A 23,994-nucleotide genomic window follows, 5' to 3' on the forward strand; every position below is an offset into this window, starting at 1 on the left:
TTATAAATGGGAAAATGTGTGTGTCTGTTTGTTTGTCCGTCGTTCGCGGCAAAACGGAGCGACGAATGGACGTGATTTTTAAAGTGGAGATAGTTGAAGGGCTAGAGAGTGACGTACGCTACTTTCTGTCTCTTTTCTCTCTCTCTCTCTCACTTCTCTAAAATGGGGGGTGAACTTTTGTATGGAGCATTCCGCAATTTTCTAATTTAACGCGAGCGAAGCCGCGGGCAAAAGTTAAACGTTAAAAATCTGTCGTCAAGTGACCAAGATAAGATCATTTATTATTCTAGTGGCTTAAAAAACAAGAAGCCAAGGCATAATTTAAAAAAATGCATATCTGTCAAAAGTCTTTGTTGTCTATGGTCCTTTCTCCTTGGCATTTCGTTGCAAGAAGTGTCGTGCGTGGCATTCATGCTGATTTATAGTGATAAAAGTATTATAAATCGCAGATTAGGAGTGAAATAATAATGTCAGAACACGTGCTGCCGGCCGAGGAGCCGATTCGGTTCATATCCCCAGTCATTCAGGATAATCCGACAGGATGGGGACCGTGCGAAATGCCGGACCAGTTTCGCGACATGCCTTACCAGCCGTTCAGCAAAGGCGATCGGCTAGGCAAAATAAGTGATTGGACCATGGTGCAGGACAAGAAATACCAAAGTAAGTAGAATATATATCATTTATATTGGTTAGAGGGGTTCTACTAGGTCTAAGATTGAGGTTATGTTGAACTGCATAAGTTGACAGTGACACAATCAGTAGGGCGCGTATGACAAGCTATGACGATGACGTATTAATTGCTCCAAGTGCAACATGCAGTTTAAAACATTCTCTTGCAAGACACGAAACATGTTTATTGTATAGCTCTTTTGATGCTTGAAAATAATATGGGCCATTATTGGCATTTCACAATCATTCCTTGATCTAAGACAGTTGTTTATTGAGTTAAAAATAAGCCCAAATCTATATTTGTATACATAGCTGGGCATTAACTCGTTAATCCGTTAATCGTTAATTAACGAAGTTAACATTTTGGTTAACGGATTAATTTTTAAGTTAACTTTGAAAAATGTTAACGGATTCGTTAACTTCCGTTAAATTTCTTCGAGTCCGTTAATCGTTAATCCAGTTCCGCACGCGCCGAGTAAATTTTGCTTTGACCGCTACTGGAGTACGGTGAAACCTAGGATTTTCCCGTAAATTCAGTCTACAGACCAATGGGTGCCTTTGGATCACTTGTTCGAGACCTGCTAAAGTACATATATTAGTCCTACTGCACCCATCATAATTCGCACAAGAGTTTGTCGGGCCGCGCTATCTACCAAGTTACCGTGGATCACAACTTCGATTAGAGGTGTCTCAATACGAGGAACCTACGCACCATGACTACCACCGCATGAATGACCCATTCTCTACGGGTCACTAAGGTAAAACCTAGGATTTACCGAGCCAACGTCGGTATAAGTCCAAAGATAACAATATTTATTAATATTTCGCTTTTACCAATTGGCAGCTGGGATCTTTTAAGAGATTTTGGCTAAGTTCGGGCTTTTACAGTAACATATAAACTTACGCAAATACTAAATAGTTGATAACTGATGCAACTAGCTACAGTAAAATTATTATTTTTATTACGATTAACGGATTATCGATTAACTTTAACTTCCGTTAATTTTGTTGAAATGTATCGCTTTAACGATTAACGAAGTTAACTTTTATAGTAACGGATTAGCGATTATCGAAGTTAACTATTTGATTAACGGTGCCCAGCTATGTTTGTATATGGCCTGACTATTCAGGCCATATACAATCAGACAATTAAGCATTATTTTAATTATTTGTATGTAATTTTCAGAATAATACAATTGCATTGCTACCCTTTTCTTTATGATTGGTGTGACATAACATTGTATAAACCTAAGATGTGAACATATTAACTTCATTTTACATTTTTACATCTCTAAAATATTGTAAAAAATATTATTTTTTCAGACAAGTATGCATCCCAGTTTGGCGCAGGATCGTCATATGCATACTTTCACGATGAGGATGAATCAACATTCCACCTGGTCGATACAACTAGAGATGTAAGTAACAATGGAGTAATAATCATATAACATTCAAAATGAATTTCAACATAATAATATCATTTTTGGACTTAATTTATTCAGTGTGATTTTTAACAGTGTTAATCATCATCATTTTGCAAAAGTTCTATGTTTTTTATTTATTTTTTTATTTTAGAGTTAATTTATTCATAGTGATTTTTAACAACTTTTAACATCATCAAAAAGTTGTATGTTTTAGTATTACCCTTATATTATTTCCATATTTTATTACAAATCAGACTTATAGGAATCATAGATCTCATCAATAAAGGTGTCTGGAGAATGTTTTTATTTAAATACCTTGGGTATGCCTTTTGGTATTAGGTTCGCCTTTTGTACATTTTAACAAATTGTAAACTTTAGCATTCATTTTTTGTGTCAACTTGCCTTCTTTTTTGATGAACTGCTATGGGTGTTAACCCTTTTGGTGCAAGGTATGTCAATTACAGTGTTAGTTAATGCTTAATTTAGCATTGTCTCTAGTTCTTGCCTGAAAGGGTGAAACAAACATTTCTTTCATTATTCACAAATCATTAATTTGGTGTATTATTTGATAAGTATTTCAAGTGAATTAATTTATTTAACTCTATGAAAACAAATTACAGAAGTTTTACCAGGTAAAATATTAACATACACAACAACATAATAATGAAGCTGCTTATAATTTTGCTATTTTGCTAGTAGAAATAATTTGGGCGATTTGATTAATCTAACTTATGAAATAGGCGATTACATGGACTTAAAGCACAGCCCGATAGACATAGAATAGTACATTACCAGTGATCGGTTTTTTGGATTTGACATGGGGTGAACAACCTCAATCATTATGTTAGTATGGATATGCCCCGGGAATCCGGGCTTAACCCAGATATACCTAAAACTATTTTTTTGCTGACTCTGTATTGAGCTGTAGATATGTATTTATATAGTTCAAATTTGAAAAAGGAACAGGCGGTGTTATAACACCTGGTCGGACCAAGTGGGTTAATGTTGTTAGAAAAGGCAAAGAAATATGTACAATGTCCACAATGCCAAATGGTTTTATTGCTCAACCAAAAATATAAAGCAACAACATTAACATTATAACCTTAAACTAAAAATAGTACATAACATAATAGGCCTTACTAACATGCGATTTCATAACCACTATAAATCTCTCCAACAATTTAAAAATGTGGACTCTTTAGCTTTGATATTCTTACAATAAAATTTAGAAAAACAATTTAAATTTAATGTTCGGTTTGTATAAATATCATGATAGATGTAAGGTAATACTTTGTGGAGGTTCTAATATATTTTGCTTAATAGAGTGTAGAGATTAGGAAAAGAATAGAAGTTTTTGTCTCAACTGGTTGCCATGTAAGAGTAAAAAGTTCCTTAGAGATAATTTCGTCGTATCAATATTAACTTTTCTACTTGATATCCCGCGAGGGTGAATCCAAAAAACCGATCACTGTACATTTCGATACAAGTGCGTAAAAAAGGAGGTTCGAAACGAGTGGCGATAAATTAAAACTCGACCAAAGGGAGTGTTTTAAATCGACACGAGTTATGAATTTCCTTATCGCACGATCGCACGTGTATCGTACGACGTTTTTCAGTACAGATGAGTCTCCGAAGTTTCGACCTGACATATATATATAATGAACCACTTCTCGCACTAGTGCGTAATAAAAACACCATCTGTACTGAAAAATATTATAAACCCTTTTGATGACATTTGGTCTGATCTTAGATAGACTTGAAATTTTTGTCAAAGATGTTTTAATGAAATATCAACAATTTTTTATCTTATGACTTGTTGTTGACAAATGGCATCACCTCTAAGTGGTAAGAATTAAGTTAATAATTTGTTTTTTTTTTTTTTTTTTTTTCAGCAAAAGCCGCCATACCAACGTGGACGTGCCCGCGGCCGCGGCCAGCGTGGTGCGCGCGGCGCTCGCACGCCTGGCGGCATGACTACGCTGAATAAGGTAATTCGTATACAATAGTACATCCTTTCTCTCTCGGATGCCTTGTCACCATGTACACATGTTCACACTATAGAACTTCTATACTGACTCAAATAATGTAAGTGACAGCTTATTTCGATTTAAAGTATAGGTGTGATAAATACAAAGGTTAATTGGAAGCAAAGACATATGTAACTCCGTATAGACAGCTACAGTCTAAGAAAAAAACGTACTCAGAGCCATATAGAAAAAGGTATGATGGCCAAATGGCGTTACACCTTTGGGGGACGCTCTATTAGATGGCGCTAATATTAATATTTGACATATTAACACATATCAAGCTAAGAATATAGGCCAAACTGTCAAAATTGAAGCTTAAAAGTTTTAAGCTTGTGATGAGAGATGGCAGTCTATGCACTGTGATTATATATTTTACTTTGACAGTAACTCTCTATAATACTTGATCCTCTTTGATTGGAAGTGATCCCTCAAAAAGATATGTTTGTTTCGTTTGTTATATTTATATATTATGTAATATAATTAAAAAATGATGGATTTACTGTGTGAGTGAGAGAAAGGTAAATAAATTATACATAATACTAACAACTGGCAGCAGGTTCTTTTTACATTTTGCTACAAATCGCTAAAACGCAATATTGACTTCAAGTGTAGCATTAGTGGCAAATGTGCTGTTTAACTTATCAAGACTTGATCGTTTTGATCTGCCAGTCTAATGACCGAGGACTCAAACCAATGTTATTTTGTCCAGCAACGTGACCGCAAGATGGGCAAGCGCTGGGGCCAGCGCGGCGCCCCGATGAAGATCCGGGACGCGTCCGTCACCGTGCGCCCCACCTGGGTCACCATCGAGGACATGGACTTCCCCAGGCTCGCCAAGCTGTCTCTGCCTGGCATCAAGGAGGGTGAGTAGACAACCACATCAGTTAATATTATTTATTTGTGAGTATAGGCGGTTAACCAATCAATGTATCATACCTTATCCAACCTGATTTGTGTGTTGTAAGAAGTGGCCCAACATTATTGCTAGCTGCTGCCATTGGAACTAATTTAAAATCTTCCATCAGATTTAACATAGAACCCACCTGTGTTTATTTACCGTCCACAGAAAGTCCTTGTCCTTCTGGTGTTTCTGGTGTCCATGGGTGGCGGTAATCGCTTACCAGCAGGCTATCGGTCTGCTTGTTTGCCTCATAAAAAAACTCTAGACTAAACTATTTAAAGTCACATACAGGTCGAACGCGATTAACTAACATTATTTTTACCATTTTTCCCAACGTTTCGGCCAGGTTGCACTGGCCATGGTCACGGAAGACTGACGTCCCAGCAAAGTGTCACCGGAGATGTAAACAACACAAAACTACCCGATATTAATTTATATAAATGTTCTAGACTAAACTAGTATATAAATATCTGCAGGTGAGGACATCGCGTGCTGCGGCGTGCTGGAGTACTACGACAAGGCGTACGACCGCGTCAACGTCAAGCACGAGAAGTCTCTGCAGCGCATCGACCGCATCTTCCATACGGTACGTACAAGCTGACCAGGTCCACACAGAGCGAGCAGAGAGAGAGTTTCCTTTAAGAGCCCGTCACGATGGGTAAAAATTCAGTATCTGTCAAATTACCCCATTTACACACACTAACGCACGTCACACTCACCAACATACTTTTCGCACACTACCGCAATTTACTGGAAGAGGTCAGTGACCTAAGTGAGAGGAACTTAAGACAGGTCTATAGTTTCACTGAAGATCAGTTGTAACGTTAAAATCCCATCAAAACCAAAAAAGGGAAATATGAGCCAAGTTCAATATTATATATGCCTTGGTTGTTGGCGTCAACGACAAAAGCAGTGAGATCTAAACGGGTGCCAAGTTCAATGGCAGTCCTCAAAATGTTTTATGACAATTGATGACATAAAATATCATTTCTTATAACTTTTATAATAGAATAGAATAGAATATAATTAATTTATTCGTTAACACACACACAAAATAAACGTTACAAATAATAAGACATAAACAAGAAGGAGATCCAACGAAATGGTCTAATCTTCCGATCAGACCATCCGGTGAAACAATCACGACAGGCACATAATATGTATGTCACAAATATCAATATAAGAGCCAAATTTAAGACGTTTATGTGAAATAGTTTTTGTTGTGAGGACGCCCATAGAGGCTCCAAATAGTTCGTGTAATATTACACACGATGTTGTCTGCCAGTTCGGTTACTTGAACTTGGCTTGACACGCTGCCGCGTGTTTAGATTGCGGACAGTGTCAATTTAGTGTTACCATCTCACACGAATTGACTCCGATTATTTTTCAAAATAAATTTGTGCAAACACCATATAAAATCAAAACAACTCTGGTGTAAAAAACAGTGCTTCGTTTATTCTAATTATAAATGGTTAAACCCTTTTCCGAATGAATTAAAATAATTCACTGTTCCTGATCGGTTTAGCCATTATAACATCCGTTATAAATGCACTGAGACAAAGGTTGAGGTTATGTATGAACAGAGGTTGACAGTCAGTTTACATGTAAAATTGTTGCCATATATAGAATTCTTCATTAAAATAATAATTTTCAAAATTTAGTTAAAGTTGTCTGAATCTAAGGTTACGTGCCCCGTGTGCAAACACCATTTAAAAATTATATTGAACGTAAGAAGGTAAGTCATACAGAACAATTTTGTGATAAGATAATATATTATTACAATTAATAATTTCGCCATTTACGTAAATAATCGTTTATAGAATATAATTATAATGATTAGTTCTGTTAGTTTTTTCATACGCCACACTGAATGTCTCTTCGCGATAGAGAATGTTACACACACTGACACACTAAATAATGTGACCAGTATAATGAAAATAAAGTCCAACGAGTTAAAATTAATTTTAAAACTCTTTCATTTTAATAAAGTTTAGAAGACAAAAAATACCTATATTTCTTATCATTGTATTAAAGTTACATATATTTTTTTATTTCTCAACAATAATAAGTAGTAAACAACACAAAAAAAACGATTTTAAACTGAGACTCTTTTAGACGTGACGATATTTATTTACCTTATTACTTTTGAATACATTCATAGCACTGGCAATCTTTTTGTATCCGTATATGATTTCCAGTGTCAAAAACAAATGTCATTGGAGCAAATTTGGCGACACGTCCGCTCCGAACGAGCCCGATCGGGCGTCTGACTCAATAGAATCTGTTCGCAGTTTTGACGTTTGTATGGAAAATTTACGAAAGTTTATATTCAACATTGATTTTATTCGTTCTCTTTGTAAGGAAAAATATGAAAAGGTAATAATTCTGTAGTCCAGTTATCTAGCTTATAAAATAACATTATTTTAAAACTAAAACACGGTCGTACATATTCAAATTTATGAAGATGCCGACAGGGGCCGACCGCATTTTAGTTACAACTTTAAGTAAGTATGTATCTAAAATTGGAAGTGTTTCCTGATTTGTATTACACACTATTTTGCATACACATACTTAAAGTTTATAATTATCAAGAAAGCCTTTTGTTTGCCTAAAAGGTTTTCGAAGTAATTGCCATTTGATTCGAAGTATTTTTAGACAAATATTGATGTCGTTTAACTTCCATTTACTGTATTTTAGTAGCATGATAACACACATGTAAACTACTGAATTTTTAGTTTAGGATATAAGTAATGCGACAACATCAATTTTAGCAGCCTAAAGTATACAAAATTGAGCTCAGCTCACTCAGACGTGAGCACTATTTGCGGGTTTTCTTAAACTAGCGTCAGGAAAAAAATCATAATTAATTCAGGGAGTAACTTTTCCTTGATGTTAACTACTGATTTTGTAGATAAGAATACGCGCTGTTTAAAACAAGTGCTTTTCTTATCAATAAGTATATACTGAAACTAAAACCGGACGTAGAAAACTACCAATTTTACGATTTTCTACTTTTTGATATTGACGGCCTCTTACACCGACGCCATCTTGGCCACCATCATGTGCTGCACGCGCTCCAACTACTCCTGGGACATCGTCATCGAGAAGATCGGTAAGATCTAGGGTCTAAAAGACAGTACGGTAAGGTTGTAGCATGTTTAGAACCACCCAGGGGTCGTTTGTAGCTGTAATTCCTTCGGGCGTAGCACAACTGACCCCCAAAGACTATAACAGATGACCGTCGACCCGGTAATCCCTCGTCTGTTTAAGATAATCAAATAATCAGTCTTTGCGAATGTGAATATAAATAATATTGGCTTTTTATTTCGAATTCTTAGCTCTCTTACTTTTTTTAAGCTTAGCTAATAAAAAAAATGCAGAATCGTGCCGATTAGTACGATAGAGAACGAGTAGTACGATATTTTGTTGTACTACTCGAAAGGCTATCTTGAACATTTTGTTCTACTACTAGAGCCACAATTATAATTCTGTTGCTATTTCAGGCGATAAACTGTTCCTGGACAAGCGCGACAACACGGAGTTCGACCTGCTGACCGTGAACGAGACGTCCGTGGAGCCCCCGGCCGACGACGCCAACTCCATCAACTCGCCGCGCAACCTCGCGCTCGAGGCCACCTTCATCAACCACAACTTCAGCCAGCAGGTACACGTTGTATACAGGACTGTAGTGACAGCCTGGAGACTAGCTCACGGTCGGAGCGTCTGTGGAGCCCCCTGACGCGCCAACTCCATCAACTCGCCGCGCAACCTCGCGCTCGAGGCCACCTTCATCAACCACAACTTCAGCCAGCAGGTACACGCTGTATACAGGCCTGTAGTGACAGCCTGGAGACTAGCTCACGGTCGGAGCGTCTGTGGAGCCCCCTGACACGCCAACTCCATCAACTCGCCGCGCAATCTCACGCTCGAGGCCACCTTCATCAACCACAACTTCAGCCAGCAGGTACATGCTGTAGTGACAGCCTGGAGACTAGCTCACGGTCGGAGCGTCTGTGGAGCCCCCTGACACACCAACTTCATCAACTCGCCGCGCAACCTCGCGCTCGAGGCCACCTTCAGTAACCACAACTTTAGTCAACAGATAGTCAGGCACTAGTTTATTTTTAGAAAAAATACACAGCGTCTTGTTCATTGTTATTAAAATATTAGTACGCTCCAGTGTCTTAAATGGGCTTACAAAAAAATCAATTACTGTTTTTTTTTCTTCAGTTCTTAGTCCTAAAAATCCGGAATATGCTAATGATGTTTTATCCTGCAGGTGCTGAAATCGGGTCCGACGGAGCCGAAATACAAGTTCCCGGAGCCCAACCCCTTCGTGTCCGAGGAGGAGGAGGGTGAGGTGGCGTCCGTGGGCTACCGCTACCGCAAGTGGAACCTCAACAACGGCGTCGTGAGTCATGCAACTTTTTTTCCTTTCATCATCCTCCTTGCGTTATCCCGGCATCTGCCACGGCTCATGGAAGCCTGGGGTCCGCATTGACAACTAATCCCAAGATGTGGCAGGCACTAGTTTTACCGTATATGTTTTTGGAATGGAACGGACTAAAGTAGTGAGCTTAATTATTTTAAAATACAAAAAATTTAACAGGAACTAAACATTACCTTATAAACAACCCCTTTGACGGTTTGTTCACAGTTTTTTAAATACCTAAAAAATACAATGTTGCATTGTTACTTTCACCTTACTTGCCATTTATGCGTTTATAATCATTAAAATTGGCTCACCATAAGTAAAAAGAACCAAGTAAGTGGCCACCTATAATTTTGTTCTTCAATCTGGCCTTAAAAGGTTCACTACCCCTGGATCTGTCAAATTTGACAGCTCCGGTTTGTTTACACTTTTTTCAACAGCCAAATGTACTAACTATAGTTTGGAGCTAGGTTGAATTGTTTAAGGTGTTCCCAATATTTATTTATTTATTTATGCTTCGTGCGCATAAGGAACCTTGCTATCAGAGAAAGGTCCTATTCCATGAAGAACATTTCTATCGGCCAAAGGCCCACAAAGGTCAGCACATGGAGTTTTTTTCTGATGGAGAAGCAAATTTATCTGAATTATTAATTACTCTTATCGTCGCGCGCTGATAATATTTTGCCGACTGGCATAAATACTATTTATTGTGTCCTAGGTCCTGGTAGCTCGCTGTGAACACGACGCCGTAATGCAGGGGCCTCAGAACGAGACCCAGTTCCTCACCATCAAGGCCCTGAACGAGTGGGACAGCAAGGTCGCCAACGGCGTCGAGTGGCGGCAGAAGCTGGACACGCAGCGCGGCGCCGTGCTGGCCAACGAGCTGAGGAACAACTCCTGCAAGCTGGCCAAGTGGACCGTGCAGGTACTGTAGTGTAGCCACTCATACAGAGAACGAGTGGGACAGCAAGCTCGCCAACGGCGTCGAGTGGCGGCAGAAGCTGGACACGCAGCGCGGCGCCGTGCTGGCCAACGAGCTGAGGAACAACTCCTGCAAGCTGGCCAAGTGGACCGTGCAGGTACTGTAGTGTAGCCACTCATACAGAGAACGAGTGGGACAGCAAGCTCGCCAACGGCGTCGAGTGGCGGCAGAAGCTGGACACGCAGCGCGGCGCCGTGCTGGCCAACGAGCTGAGGAACAACTCCTGCAAGCTGGCCAAGTGGACCGTGCAGGTACTGTAGTGTAGCCACTCATACAGAGAACGAGTAGGACAGCAAGGTCGCCAACGGCGTCGAGTGGCGGCAGAAGCTGGACACGCAGCGCGGCGCCGTGCTGGCCAACGAGCTGAGGAACAACTCCTGCAAGCTGGCCAAGTGGACCGTGCAGGTACTGTAGTGTAGCCACTCATTCAGAGAACGAGTGGGACAGCAAGCTCGCCAACGGCGTGGAGTGGCGGTAGAAGCTGGACACGCAGCGCGGCGCCGTGCTGGCCAAGTGGACCGTGTAGGTACTGTAGTGTAGCCACTCATACAGAGAACGAGTGGGACAGCAAGCTCGCCAACGGCGTGGCGTACTGTAACTAGTTCTACAGGAAGAACCCAGCTCCTCGCTGTAGCGTAGATAGGCGTTCGTTATTCCAGACATATCGTATCACTTGCCGTATTTATTTCGCATACACTACACTCGCTGTCAAGCCCCTGAACAAGGCAGAACAGAAACTATCGAAAAGCAACAAAAAACCTTAGATGTTGTAATAATGGACAGCCAATATTTAAATTCTATTTTGTTTTAATTTCTAGTGACACGATTTTTATGAAACAATTCCCGTAAGTGTAAATGTATGACCCGTTTCCGTCCTCCAGGCGCTGCTGGCCGGCTCGGACCAGATCAAGTTCGGCTACGTGTCCCGCACGCAGGTGCGCGACAACGCGCGCCACGTCATCCTCGGCACGCAGCAGTTCAAGCCGCACGAGTTCGCCGCGCAGATCAACCTCTCTATGGACAACGCCTGGGGCATCCTACGCTGCATCATCGACATCTGCATGAAGCAGAAGGACGGTCAGTACTCGCCACGGTGTCACGTGACCTTTGCCAGCATGACGTTTAGTACTCTTCACTATTTCTCGTGAGCCGCAGGTCTACCTGGCCATGGACAACGCCTAGGGCATCCTGCTGCATGAAGCAGACCGACGGTCAGTACTCTTCACCTTGTCACGTGACTTTCGGCGGGGGCCCGAGGACAACCAGGCCATGGATAAAGCTTCGGGCATCCTGCGCTCCACCCCGAGACTGCAATTGCCAGTGTTTTCCAACAAGTAACTAGTAGTATTTTTCCCGTATTTATTTCAGTGTCGGCAATTGATCTTTCATTTTTCCCCGCAGGTAAATACCTAATCATGAAGGACCCCAACAAGCCCCTGATCCGCTTGTACGACATCCCGGACAACACGTTCGAGTCGGACGCCTCCGAGGAGAGCGGCGACGAGCCCGCCGACACCCCCTTCGCCCCTCTCTACTCCTACGGAAACAACAAGAGGATTTAGACGCATACTCTTATGATGCCAATACATGTGACGCTAAAGCTCCGATTTCGTATAGCCTGGCGACAGTGGCGAGCGGTGGCCATAGGTGCGAACGGAACGTCCCATCACTGTATCTCGCTCCAACCTGTAGCCGCCGCTCGCCACTGTCGCCTTATACCAATGTCGTGGCCGTTAGGATAGCTGTGCCGTCATATAGCGGCCGACTCCATAGTTCGTTCTAAGAACCAGAGCTTAAGCAAAAACTATATAATTTGATAGAACCCCACACGCCTAAGGTAAATATACCTTTCATAAGCCACAAATCAGCTATTATCTAGAGGAAACAGGTTTCTAGTGTATTTATCACAGTTTAATAAGTATTCAATATGTATTTCATATTTTTATTCAACAGAATACAATTGTATGGTCACATTTGGTGTTTTATTAAGTAAACGGGTGTGTCGAACAAAGTTAGCCGAATTCGAATATTAGAAATATTGTTAGATACATTTTATCGGTCCATTTCTTAGGGTCAGTTGCATCAACCACATTTGACAGAAAATCATCGTCACGCAGCAGGCTTCTATGGAACTTCCCATACAATAAAATTTAACGAACGCTTTAACGGTGACGGACGGTTTGATGCAACCGGCCCTAATACAAGATTTTTTCACTCATTCATAAATATGTCAAATTAGTACATACAAATATATAATATATTATTATGGTATAAAAAGAAAACTCTAGTTATGAACACATTATGCACTATCTTATCACAGGTAATGCTTGTTTACGTCTAGTTCCATTTAAACATTATTTGATACGCTCGAGTAAATATCAATATTAGCCTTATATTTAGTTACTATGTTTTATGAATGTTTAAGCACACACCTTTTAAAGGAACCAAATAATATTTCATTCAATATACTTAGGTATTAGTTTCTTGTCACTGATTAGGTTTGTTGTACTTTTATTTACAAGTCTTGTAATCTTAGAGATGACAATCTGCCTCATTTGAAGAGTCGAAAGCACAATATTTATTCAACAAGGAGTTTGTCCGGCAACCTTCAAATCAAGGGCGAACCTGAACAGGCATCTTCTGGGCGAGCTCACTCCATCGTAGGCCACGTCTTTGCCTTTAGCTAGTCTGTGGCCAAGAGTAAGCCCATTTATAATAAATAATAATCTTGATATGCTCTACAGGTCCACCTCAGGTAAATGCGTCTCAAAGACAAACTAACAAACATTTTAGAACTATCACAACTTTCTTGATCAAATTATGATCATCAAATTTATATATTTACCGAAGTTATACTTACATACTGCGTTTAAAACATACCTTGAAAAGTTGCATTTGCCTCAGGTGACTTATTCGACAATTTTATTTTGGATATTACTTCAACTTAATGGCGGTGTATCAATCTGTTCAATGTACTCTAATATAGGTAGATCAATGAATATCCTCCACATGTTTAAGTGCTGTAGCCTCTTGATTCCTCTCCTGCATATTATCCTGCACCTCTTCCAACGTTTTATCCTTAGTTTCAGGCACGAAAAAGTATATAAAAAATAAGCCTACATAACCTACTATAGCGAAGGCCCAGAACACAGCGGAGTGTCCCAAGCCTGCTCTGATTCCATGGTAACATTTGGTTGTGGCAAAGCTCATGATACAGGCCATCACAGTCGCTGAACTGGATGCGGCAGTCTTAACATTCATAGGAAACAGTTCTGCTTGCATAACGTAAGGTAACATGCCTATACCTACGGAATAAAATATGTTGAACCCGAACAACCCTATTAGAGGTAAGAAGGAAATTGTAGATAAAGTCTCTGGGCTGAGTTGGACGGAATCTTGGAGGTAGAAGTACAAGCCTAGGGCACTCATGGAGAGCGCTACTCCTAAGTCTGAGACGAACATGAGGATCCGTCGACCGAAGTAGCCGGCTAGCAGTGCTCCGCCCACTCCTGTAAGCAGAAAGGTGATATAAGGGCATCTGCAAAGATTTTTAAAGTATAGGCAGGGGCGGCTCACTCCGCGATTCTATCGCAGCGCTACAAGTACATGCCGGCGGCCGCGAGTTCGCGGCCTAATCAGGGGTGGCGCGCGTTCTCACGGAACGCACGTTCGCACTTTCTATTGTTACTTTACGTCGCGAGTTTTTTTAGGTTCATATGTGATGTCTTCGTGTGAACGGCAAATAATATTTAGTTAAATAGACATTATGAATAGAATCGAACAATCTTACACAGATCTAATATTGATTAAGTCCCACGGAAAAGTTCAACTAGGCTTGTGATGTTGGGACTTAAACAAAAATATATAAATACTGCGTGGATATATATATGTATACCTATAAAGTACCTAAGACTTGAATATAATAGTATAACATTTTATATGAGTATTAATTCGTTTTAATCCATAGACAACCATATCGTCCGACGCTGCGCACGTGCGGCTCGTTTCTTTGTTAGAATTTTGTAGGTATTTAAAAGGCGGCATTTTGTGAACATCAAAGCAGTGGGCCTTCTGTACTTGTACTATTATATATTCTGTGGTATAGGTAACATAATTCATATAATTTAGTCTGAACGTTTTCCTTTGATGCTCGTTAGCAAGCAAAGCATCATGCACGCGATTGGTTGCATAGGTTGCTCTCATTTTGATGAGCCATATTACATGAGCTGATGAAAATGCCATAATGATATGGGTTTAGTATGTTAATTGTTAGTTGTAATAGTTTCTTATTAATAATAAAATATTCTTATTATTTATGAACCTGACTAATACCAAATAATACCGTGTGTGTGTGGACCAGGGATGTAACGGAGTTCTGCTTCTGCTTCCGTTACTGCGGAACTTCCGTTTTGTTTTACACATCCGCTTCTGTTCCGGTTCTGTTATTTTTCAAACGGAAGTTATAACGGATGTCGGAACCTAGCGCGACGGTGGGACAAGAGCGGCGTACATCAAAGACCAACAGGTCTATACCTATCATTCGCTCATCTCTCCGCTTGCCACGTGCTGCGATACTAAACATTAATCGCTTCATTCCATTGCGCGCCAATATTTGTCCTGTCCACCTAGTTAGTAGCGAGTGAACAACTATATTCAGTGGTGCAGGGCTTATCTACGATCCCCTTAGAAGCTCCCCTTAGATTTGTTTATTAAATACAGTTTACTTCTTTTACAATCACTCCATTTAATTTAAAAATTTAATTGTGTGCTAACAATTACACATATAATTTTTACTGGTTAGTTTTGGATTGTATTATACTACCTACGAGTAAGTTTTCTTTTCGTTTCTAAAACCTTTTACGGCATAATAAAGGTTTAAAAGGATTCTTATGTGATTTTTAGTGATTACCTAAACAACAAACAATCTTAAAGTTCAAGGTGATTTAAATTTTTGAATTGTAATGAATGATATACTTAAGATAAAATATCAGGTAACTTTTCTTTTCGTTTTTAAAACCTAAGTGGGCCTAAAGGCTGATTACAGACTGAACAGTAAACACCTAAAAGTTCTAGGTAATTTAATTAGTTTTGGTTTATGTTATACCTATGTGGTATTTTTTCATTTCGTTTTTAACATCTATAACTTCCGCTTCTGGTTCCGGTTCCGCTTCTGCTTCCGTTAAACTAAATTCAAAACTTCCGCTTCCGCTTCCGGTTCCGTTAAAACCACATCCGTTACATCCCTGGTGTGGACTGAGTGAGCACCTTCCGAAAATAAAAAAAAATATGCTGATCATTTAGTAAAAGTTCTAAAACAATTGTAAAACGAATCTCTGAATTTGTAAAAAGATAAATCAAAAGATACAGCCATTAACATGTGCTCACTCAGTTCTCACAAAATACCAACGAAAACAGTGAATATATTCATTTAACATATAATATTTATATACTAACATTTAGTAAAAAATAGGCCAACCTACCTCTATAAATATTAGATCACCTAGTGACGTATTAAATTTTTTACAAATAGTTTCTTATGCTCACTCAATCCACACACTTTTGAAAAGCCGAATTTTGATGAAAAACATAAGATTTAGACCGCTATTATATGTGTATAGTTTAGAAAGTGAAATGGGAATTTGTAAAATACAAAACGAACCACTAACGTGTCAGGTTTTTTTATAATAAATTTTTGTAAGTGCTCACTCAGTCCACACGTTTTGAGAAAGTTAAAAATGTAAATATCTTACGATTTGTAGCACCTAAGACACTCGAAAGTACTTCAACATTTAGTAAAAATTTTTACTAAATATCCACCATCTAATATTTTATATTCGTTGTCTGGTTTTAAAGATATTCAGACATAACTTTTCTCATACAAATGTATCAAGTAGGGTGACCATACTATGTCGGCTCCTGATTTTCCCCACCTTCCCATTGTCATATTGAGATTGGGGAGTTTCGTTCAATTTTGATAATAGTTTACCGGATTTTGTAAGTGGGAGCGAGAAAAGAATAACTATTTCTCGCTCCCACTTACAAATCCGGTACGCTCATCTGTTAGCGCGATTAGATTACCAGGTTCTGGTTTCTTACTAGTGAAGTATTATATTCTTTGTTTCTTACCAATTATCATTCATGTCCTTTTTAATGCATGCATGTCGATATGGTTATTATCCTGACGTCGATAAAAATTACACAATACACATCATCACTAGGCCAAGATAATAACCTAAAAATAGTTTGCAGATGGATAATTAATATGGTATTAGTTTAATATTATCAAAATTGAACGAACGAAACTCCCCAATCTCAATATGACAATGGGAAGGTGGGGAAAATCAGGAGCCGACATAGTGTAGTCACCCTACTTGATACATTTGTATGAGAAAAGTTATGTCTGAATATCTTTAAAACCAGACAACGAATATAAAATATTAGATGGTGGATATTTAGTAAAAATTTTTACTAAATGTTGAAATACTTTCGAGTGTCTTAGATGCTACAAATCGTAAGATATTTACATTTTTAACTTTCTCAAAACGTGTGAACTGAGTGAGCACTTACAAAAATTTATTATAAAAAAACCTGACACGTTAGTGGTTCGTTTTGTATTTTACAAATTCCCATTTCACTTTTACTAAACTATACACATATAATAGCGGTCTAAATCTTATGTTTTTCATCAAAATTCGGCTTTTCAAAAGTGTGTGGATTGAGTGAGCATAAGAAACTATTTGTAAAAAATTTAATACGTCACTAGGTGATCTAATATTTATAGAGGTAGGTTGGCCTATTTTTTACTAAATGTTAGTATATAAATATTATATGTTAAATGAATATATTCACTGTTTTCGTTGGTAGTTTGTGAGAACTGAGTGAGCACATGTTAATGGCTGTATCTTTTGATTTATCTTTTTACAAATTCAGAGATTCGTTTTACAATTGTTTTAGAACTTTTACTAAATGATCAGCATATTTTTTTTTATTTTCGGAAGGTGCTCACTCAATCCACACACACACAATAATACCTAGTGATTCGATCCGTTCACGAAAGCTGAAACGGATGAAGATTGCTAGCAACGAAGTAATTTTGCCAGATGATGTAATGCTACTTGACCCTTTTTAAAGTCTGTCTTATATGATTAAGTACTGTCCAATTAACCGAAATAAAATATTACCATATTTTATTATGACCTAAAAACAGCAAAAAAATATTTTCAAAGTATACTTTTACGTAATCAGGCGAAAACAACACAGTCATATTCATCTATAGATTATCTGTGCATCAGGTCATTATATTAGAAAACAACCTTTTTGACTTTTAAGTATGAGGCATAAAGTTCATTATGTCAGTGATTGTTTTGACATGCAATAAGTTCGAATTTGATGACATCACTACATCACTGACAGCGTTTTCGGCGACCAAAATATTAAAAAAAATTAACACATTTTTAATCGAAAATATGTAGTCATCAGTAAGTAGCCTATTGTATTAATTTACAACTTAATTCTTACCTGTGACAACTTGTACGAAACCATAGACTATACTGACGAGTGGCCCAGATATGGAACTGCTTTGTCTGAAAATGACTTCGAGGTATGCTTGGATGGCCATCCCGCCGGTCATGTATTGTAACATCTTCAGGCCTGTAAACAGGATTAAATCGCCATTTTAATGATAAATGATACCAGCAGGGCCGGATCTAGGGTAGATAGAGTTAGTGGAGCGGCCGCTGTAGGCGCCAAACCATAGGAGGGGCGCCAAAAGGGCAAATGATAAAAAAGTAACCTCGTTTGCGATTTTAGTAAAAAAAGTTAACCTAAGGCGCCTTCTCCAATTGGCTCTACCCTGATTGCTCGGGCCGGTGCTGAATAGCAGGGTCCACGTGCAGCTTATCTGCTTATCTAAGATAGTTCCTAACTCGATATTTAGATTAATTATAATTATATCCAGGAACTGCTCTGTACGCCGGGATCACGGTAGGTCAGGGTGGCTAGCCGAATGGCACAAACGCTCACGAAACGCTCACGAAACGAAGCGCTAGTAGATATCTATCTCTATCGCGCTTGCGTATTGGCGCGACAGAGCCAGCGGCGTATCGCTTTCGTTTGGCGTCGGAGAAATGCCATTCGGCTACGGGGCCAGGTTATCTAAACTTGATACTACTTCCTAATAATGGCGTCCTATAAATGCTAACAATAAAATATACCTACGGCATAAGATTTTATACCTATTGCCGAAGTCTTTCTTATACACTGAAATATGCGTGTATACTAATTTTCTACTTGACGCAGCCGAAAATCGGCACCTTCGTTTAGCGCAGTGTAGCGAAAGTTGATGCTTTGCGACCGGACGGCGGGAAATTGAATCTATATAAAACTAGCTTTTGCCCGCGCCTTCGCTCGCGTTAGAAAGAGACAAAAAGTAGGCTATGTCACTCTCCATCCCTTTAACTATCTCCACTTAAAAAATCACGTCAATTCGTCGCTCCGTTTTGCCGTGAAAGACGAACAAACAAACAGACACACACACTTTCCCATTTATAATGTTAGTATGGATTATATTTACCTGTTACAATATATAAAGCTCTTCTATACTTCATGTTTGAAACCAGCTCCCAGAGGGTAGTTTTATTCTCCATGCTTTCCCGCATATGTACCCGTATGACTCCTAACTGCTCGTCCACCCACTGAAATAATAATAAAATATGCAAGTTAATATTACCTACATTCCTTGAGCAAAGAAGCAAAACATTTCCAAGATCATATTATGTATTTGCTGAACAAGGTGAAGCTTAGGTCGACAAACATGTATTCTGAGGCCTGTTTACTTAGGTACTGACAGAGTACCTATACAGGGTGGCCCATTCAAATCGGTCAGTATGGGAAAGTCTGAAACTGTAAGACATACGAAGATTTGTTCTTAGGAACCATGTCACCGATTTTGATAAAAAGAAAAACTGCATTCATACAATTAAAAAAAAAAGTGTACCCAGCTGGGGAATCGAACCCGGTTGTTTTGAAAAAATAAACTTACACTATTTCTATTCAGATATCGTTTGTGTAGGTCTTAAGCAGTAAATATCTCTAAGAAACATAATGTCTAAAATGAATAAAATGCATTTTTTTCACATACTTTAATTTATCATAGTAGGTGTTCAAAGCACCCTGTATATCTGAAATATAAACTAAATAGTTTTTGTAAATCAGCCATTTAATTTAGCGCAGCAGGTAGTATAGTAAGTTGACGCTTTCATGCCAGTGGTAGAAAAGGGTATAAAATGACTAGTTATCAAACAAGTGAACGAAGCGAAGCGTACATCCAGTCCTAACATCGCTGGTATTCTTAATTTTGTCCTCATTAGGAACTAGACTAGAAGTTGGCATTATGTAGAAATTGATCAATTTACCTTTTCATCATTAGTTCCCTTTAATTTCATAAACTCTTTCCTAGCGGCCTCGATTCTGCCATCTTTCACATGGTAATACGGCGACTCAGGCAACCATAGACAACTCAGCAAATTGACGATAGGAATGGCGAGGACCAGAGCGTTGAGCGCGTAGTATGTGACGAACGGACCGACGCAGTAGACGAGTAGACTGCCAAGGTTGTTCGTCACTTGGACAGACATGCCTAACGCGCCTCTGATCTCTTTATCAGCTATTTCTGTTATGTAGATCATTACTACCTAAAAAAATAGACAGATAATTAGCTATAAAAAAATGTATATGTAAAACATTTTAGTAAAAATTGTATAGGTAGAGGTACTAAACCAACTTACCACGGCTGTCATTCCTAATGAAACCCCACACAGTATTCTTGGGAAGTACAACATCTCAGCTGACTTCGAGACCAGTATGATTCCCTGTAATCAACATCAAAATGATATCATAATCCGGTTCGAAGGACCAAGTCTTGGTACATTCACCGGCAAGAACATCGCACAAAAAGGAGGCCGCAACAATATCTGACACAATTTTAATTCTAGAGCCAGAAGAGTGTGTCAGATTACCTGAGATGGCAGAGAGCAAAAATAAATTATTAAGAAGTCTTAAATCCAAGTCTCAACTAAAACAAATTATGCGTTCTTTTAAATGTTACATAGACGGATAGCTTGAACGCACTTCACGGAAAAAATAATGTAGGTACCTAATTTTTGGTTCTAGTGCCAATTTAACCATTTGGGGGTGTTGTTCACTTTCTTTCTACTAGGTATAGTAGGTATGAATGTCATTACCCGTGATGTTCTCGACATCGAGTAACGGATTAAAAGTCATGATAGAGACAAAGTTAATGTAACGTTTCTACTTTGAGAAATTAATTGTATTTGACCAAAACAAATACTACTTTTAAAATTATTTTCATAAAGGTAATACACCTACCGCACCTATGATTCCAGGCAGCGTCGCACAGAGGAGCGCCTTGCGACGGCCCACGCGGTCCAACAGCGGGTGTCCGATGAAACACCCCAGGATCGCACCGAGGGCGAATAGGGACGCTATCCATGATATTTGTGCCTGTAATGAGAATACAATTTTCATTAGGGAAGAAGAAGAAAGTCATTTGTTTTACAAGGGAGGGAGGGAGCGAGGGTGTGCAGTGTGGAGTGTTAGGGCAACAACTGTTTGAAGCGGTTGCCCCTGCCATAAGTCCGAGCTGCCGGAGAGCGCCGTGGTGAAATTACCTTGATAGCAGTGCGTCATCAATAAAGGCAAAGGTAAACGCCTTAGTAAGTAGGGCCAAGTTTTCGCCCTCTTGCTAAGAATGCGAAGCAAAGCTAAACACATCATAACTGCATTCCTACTCCGTCACAAAAAAGGGGTAACACCTCTGAAGTTACAGGCGCCCATAGCCTGTGGGCGGTGATTGCTTACTATCAAGGCGGCCGTGTGCTTGTTCGCTAACAACATACGTGGTACATGCGCACCCTGATTGACCTTGAGCACTTTACAAATTATTAACGAAATTAAATACCTATAGGTTAATAAGTAGAGCTTTAAATGATTCGCGGTAAGTTTCACTAGGACTTATAATGACCGAGATAAAATTATACCGAATATCGGGAGCTCGACAAAAAACACAAAGGTAACCTAATCATAATCACCAGTGGGTAAGTTAAGTGAAATTAAGTAGGTATGAACTTTATAGAGTATAACAAGATAGAGTCAGTCAGCCGAGGTAAGTTGATAGCCCGTCTGCAAAGGTTAACGTCATGCTTTTTGCGCATTTTTTTGGAAAATACGCATTCAAGTATAACGGCATTAGCATTGATTGACTACCACTTTGTCTATTCGCGGTTTTTAAGCAAAGTAAGTTTCTAGATTTTCATTATCAAGGATTTCCGCAAGGTAACGCCTGATTCTATCGATTATTTTCTGTTTGATGTTTAAAATAACATTAGCACCGGCAAGACAGCTACATTCGTTACCAACTTATCTTGTAGGTATTCATCATCATTTCAGCCATTCATCGCCTACTGTTGAGCATAGGCCTCCCTTCGTGTACGCCACTTATCCCGGTCCTGGGCTAATCTCATCCAGAAATGCCCCGCAGTTTTTCGAATGTCGTCCACCCAACGAGCCAACGGATGCCAGGCGCTTCATGAATCCGACAGCGGTCACCATTCGGTCAACATTTTGGTCCACCTGCCATCACTCTGCCTGGCAACATGCCCCGCCCTTGTAGGTATTATATGCACGCAACTCGGGTTAACCTTGTATTGAAATGAGCTATACTCGCGATGACCCACGCAACTCACCTCGGTAATTTCCACTTCCGCCTCTCCGCTTTGGAACTTAGGAATGGCAGGTGATGACCACGATATCACCGCGCCGGTGAACATGAAGTTTGAAGCCGCTGTGTAAAAAATAGTACGTGCAACACGGGGCGGAAACTGAATATTGCTAACGAGAGTAAGTTAAATCGCAACGGCTTGCCGGAGTGATTTAAAGGCAAGTTTGCAATATTCTTACGCCCGCGCCCGATAGTTACACACAATCTTATTCATCACACCCGCAATATCAACAATATGTAAAAAATATCAAACAAAAGTTAAATACAGTAGGAACTAGTTTCTATGTCATAACTCCCTAGGGAGAACGATTTTTCTATAACTCACGCTCCGCCTGTGTGCAATACAATGTTTACTGTGCAAATGTGATGAAAAAGAAATAAGGGTAAGAATGGACTACGTGATTCAATATTACAAGTGCGTGGTATAATGAAATGACCGACACCGCTACCAAAAATTCAGTGTGATCTAAAGCTAAAAATTTAATAAGTATTTTAAGGTTTTTTTTTTCGGTCTGCAGCTACAAACACAATTTGATTTATTAATTATTCCATTTATAAAGCAGATTTAATACCAAATAACGAAAACGTACTTAGATTTTGTAATAACGAATTCATGAACAAAAACAATGGCAGCTCTTCAATAGGTCAATGAACTAAAACAAAAGACAAGACACTCTTTCATATTTTTGTACTTTATCAAACGTGTTTACGACTTGTTTTATTGGCGTGCAAAAGAATATATAAATAAATGTATCTCGTACAAATACAAATGTATTGCGTTACAAATTTCGCGCCAACTCACCGCATAATCCCGCCGAATATTGTATCTTTCTCTTCGTCTGATGACTCATGATGACAGCTGATACCGAAATAAGTTTATTTTAATTATAGATTACGCGTTTATGAGTTTATTCGCCACATATTAGCAACGCTCGCTCTCGACGTCTGGAGATATACTGATACGGTTGCAAACTAAACACACGACCAAAGATTTCAAAAGTAAAGACTAAGTAATTCATACTCGTATAATTTCGACTGAACGTTTTCTATTGATGCGCCTAGATGGAACGCTATAGAACGCGATTGGTTGATACGTGTCTATCGCGCGTACTACTGGCGCCATTTTTGATGCCCGTGTGCCACGTCCCTACGAATTAATATATACTTCAATGCACTCGAGGCGACAATAGAGCCATATATGTTAAGCTATTTATGTCTGTTATCAGAGATACGAACATGACGCGACCATAATGACTATGATATATACCGATGTAACACTAATAACTCCACTAAATTACATAACAATACATCATATAACATTCGTCAAACTTCAAAAATACTGAATAGCAAATAAAATTAGTTAAATATGGACATTATAGTTTCAAACAGGGTATTTTCACGGCGATTCCTAATAGTTTATAATAGCAATGCGATAGAGGAACAGTTGTTTGACATTGATTTAGTTAAGGCTACTATTAGTTAGCCACATAATTCCTAATTATTTTGCAAATTATAAATAAAAATAAAGAACCTGATTTATACAAGAACTTATTTTAGTTTAGATATTTACGAGATGAGCACAAGATTTCTTATAACAAATAATTCCATGCACGGTGAGGTATTGAAGAAGTGTGTTATGTTTACATCAAAGATGGAAAATGTTGTTAGCAATATTATTTTATCCTAATAAATAGTATACAAAAATTTGGCCTATATCATAAAAGAGTTACTTTGATCCCTAGCAGGGAAGAGGCCCTTGATT

The 23,994-nt window shown here is 38.9% G+C and overlaps 2 protein-coding genes across 2 annotated transcripts; one reads left to right on the forward strand and one right to left on the reverse strand.

Annotated features, from left to right (window-relative positions):
- The first annotated feature begins 372 nt into the window (after window positions 1–372).
- On the forward strand, window positions 373–12,408 carry LOC125233218 (eukaryotic translation initiation factor 3 subunit D). The gene is made up of 11 exons (XM_048139128.1): window positions 373–660; window positions 1,993–2,087; window positions 3,986–4,081; window positions 4,830–4,983; window positions 5,498–5,607; window positions 8,007–8,133; window positions 8,525–8,685; window positions 9,301–9,432; window positions 10,172–10,378; window positions 11,317–11,512; window positions 11,837–12,408. The coding sequence occupies exons 1-11, from the start codon at window positions 468–470 to the stop codon at window positions 11,995–11,997; spliced, it is 1,632 nt and encodes a 543-aa protein (XP_047995085.1). The 5' UTR covers window positions 373–467; the 3' UTR covers window positions 11,998–12,408.
- Window positions 12,364–23,979, reverse strand: LOC125233215 (facilitated trehalose transporter Tret1-like). Its single transcript, XM_048139126.1, has 8 exons — window positions 23,035–23,979; window positions 22,198–22,295; window positions 20,822–20,956; window positions 20,221–20,304; window positions 19,849–20,127; window positions 19,008–19,128; window positions 17,954–18,085; window positions 12,364–13,944 (listed from the first exon to the last, which is right to left on the reverse strand). The coding sequence occupies exons 1-8, from the start codon at window positions 23,081–23,083 to the stop codon at window positions 13,427–13,429; spliced, it is 1,416 nt and encodes a 471-aa protein (XP_047995083.1). The 5' UTR covers window positions 23,084–23,979; the 3' UTR covers window positions 12,364–13,426.
- Between the last annotated feature and the right edge of the window lie 15 nt (window positions 23,980–23,994).

This window comes from Leguminivora glycinivorella, chromosome 14 (assembly GCF_023078275.1).
Source record: "Leguminivora glycinivorella isolate SPB_JAAS2020 chromosome 14, LegGlyc_1.1, whole genome shotgun sequence".
Classification (NCBI taxonomy): domain Eukaryota; kingdom Metazoa; phylum Arthropoda; class Insecta; order Lepidoptera; family Tortricidae; genus Leguminivora; species Leguminivora glycinivorella.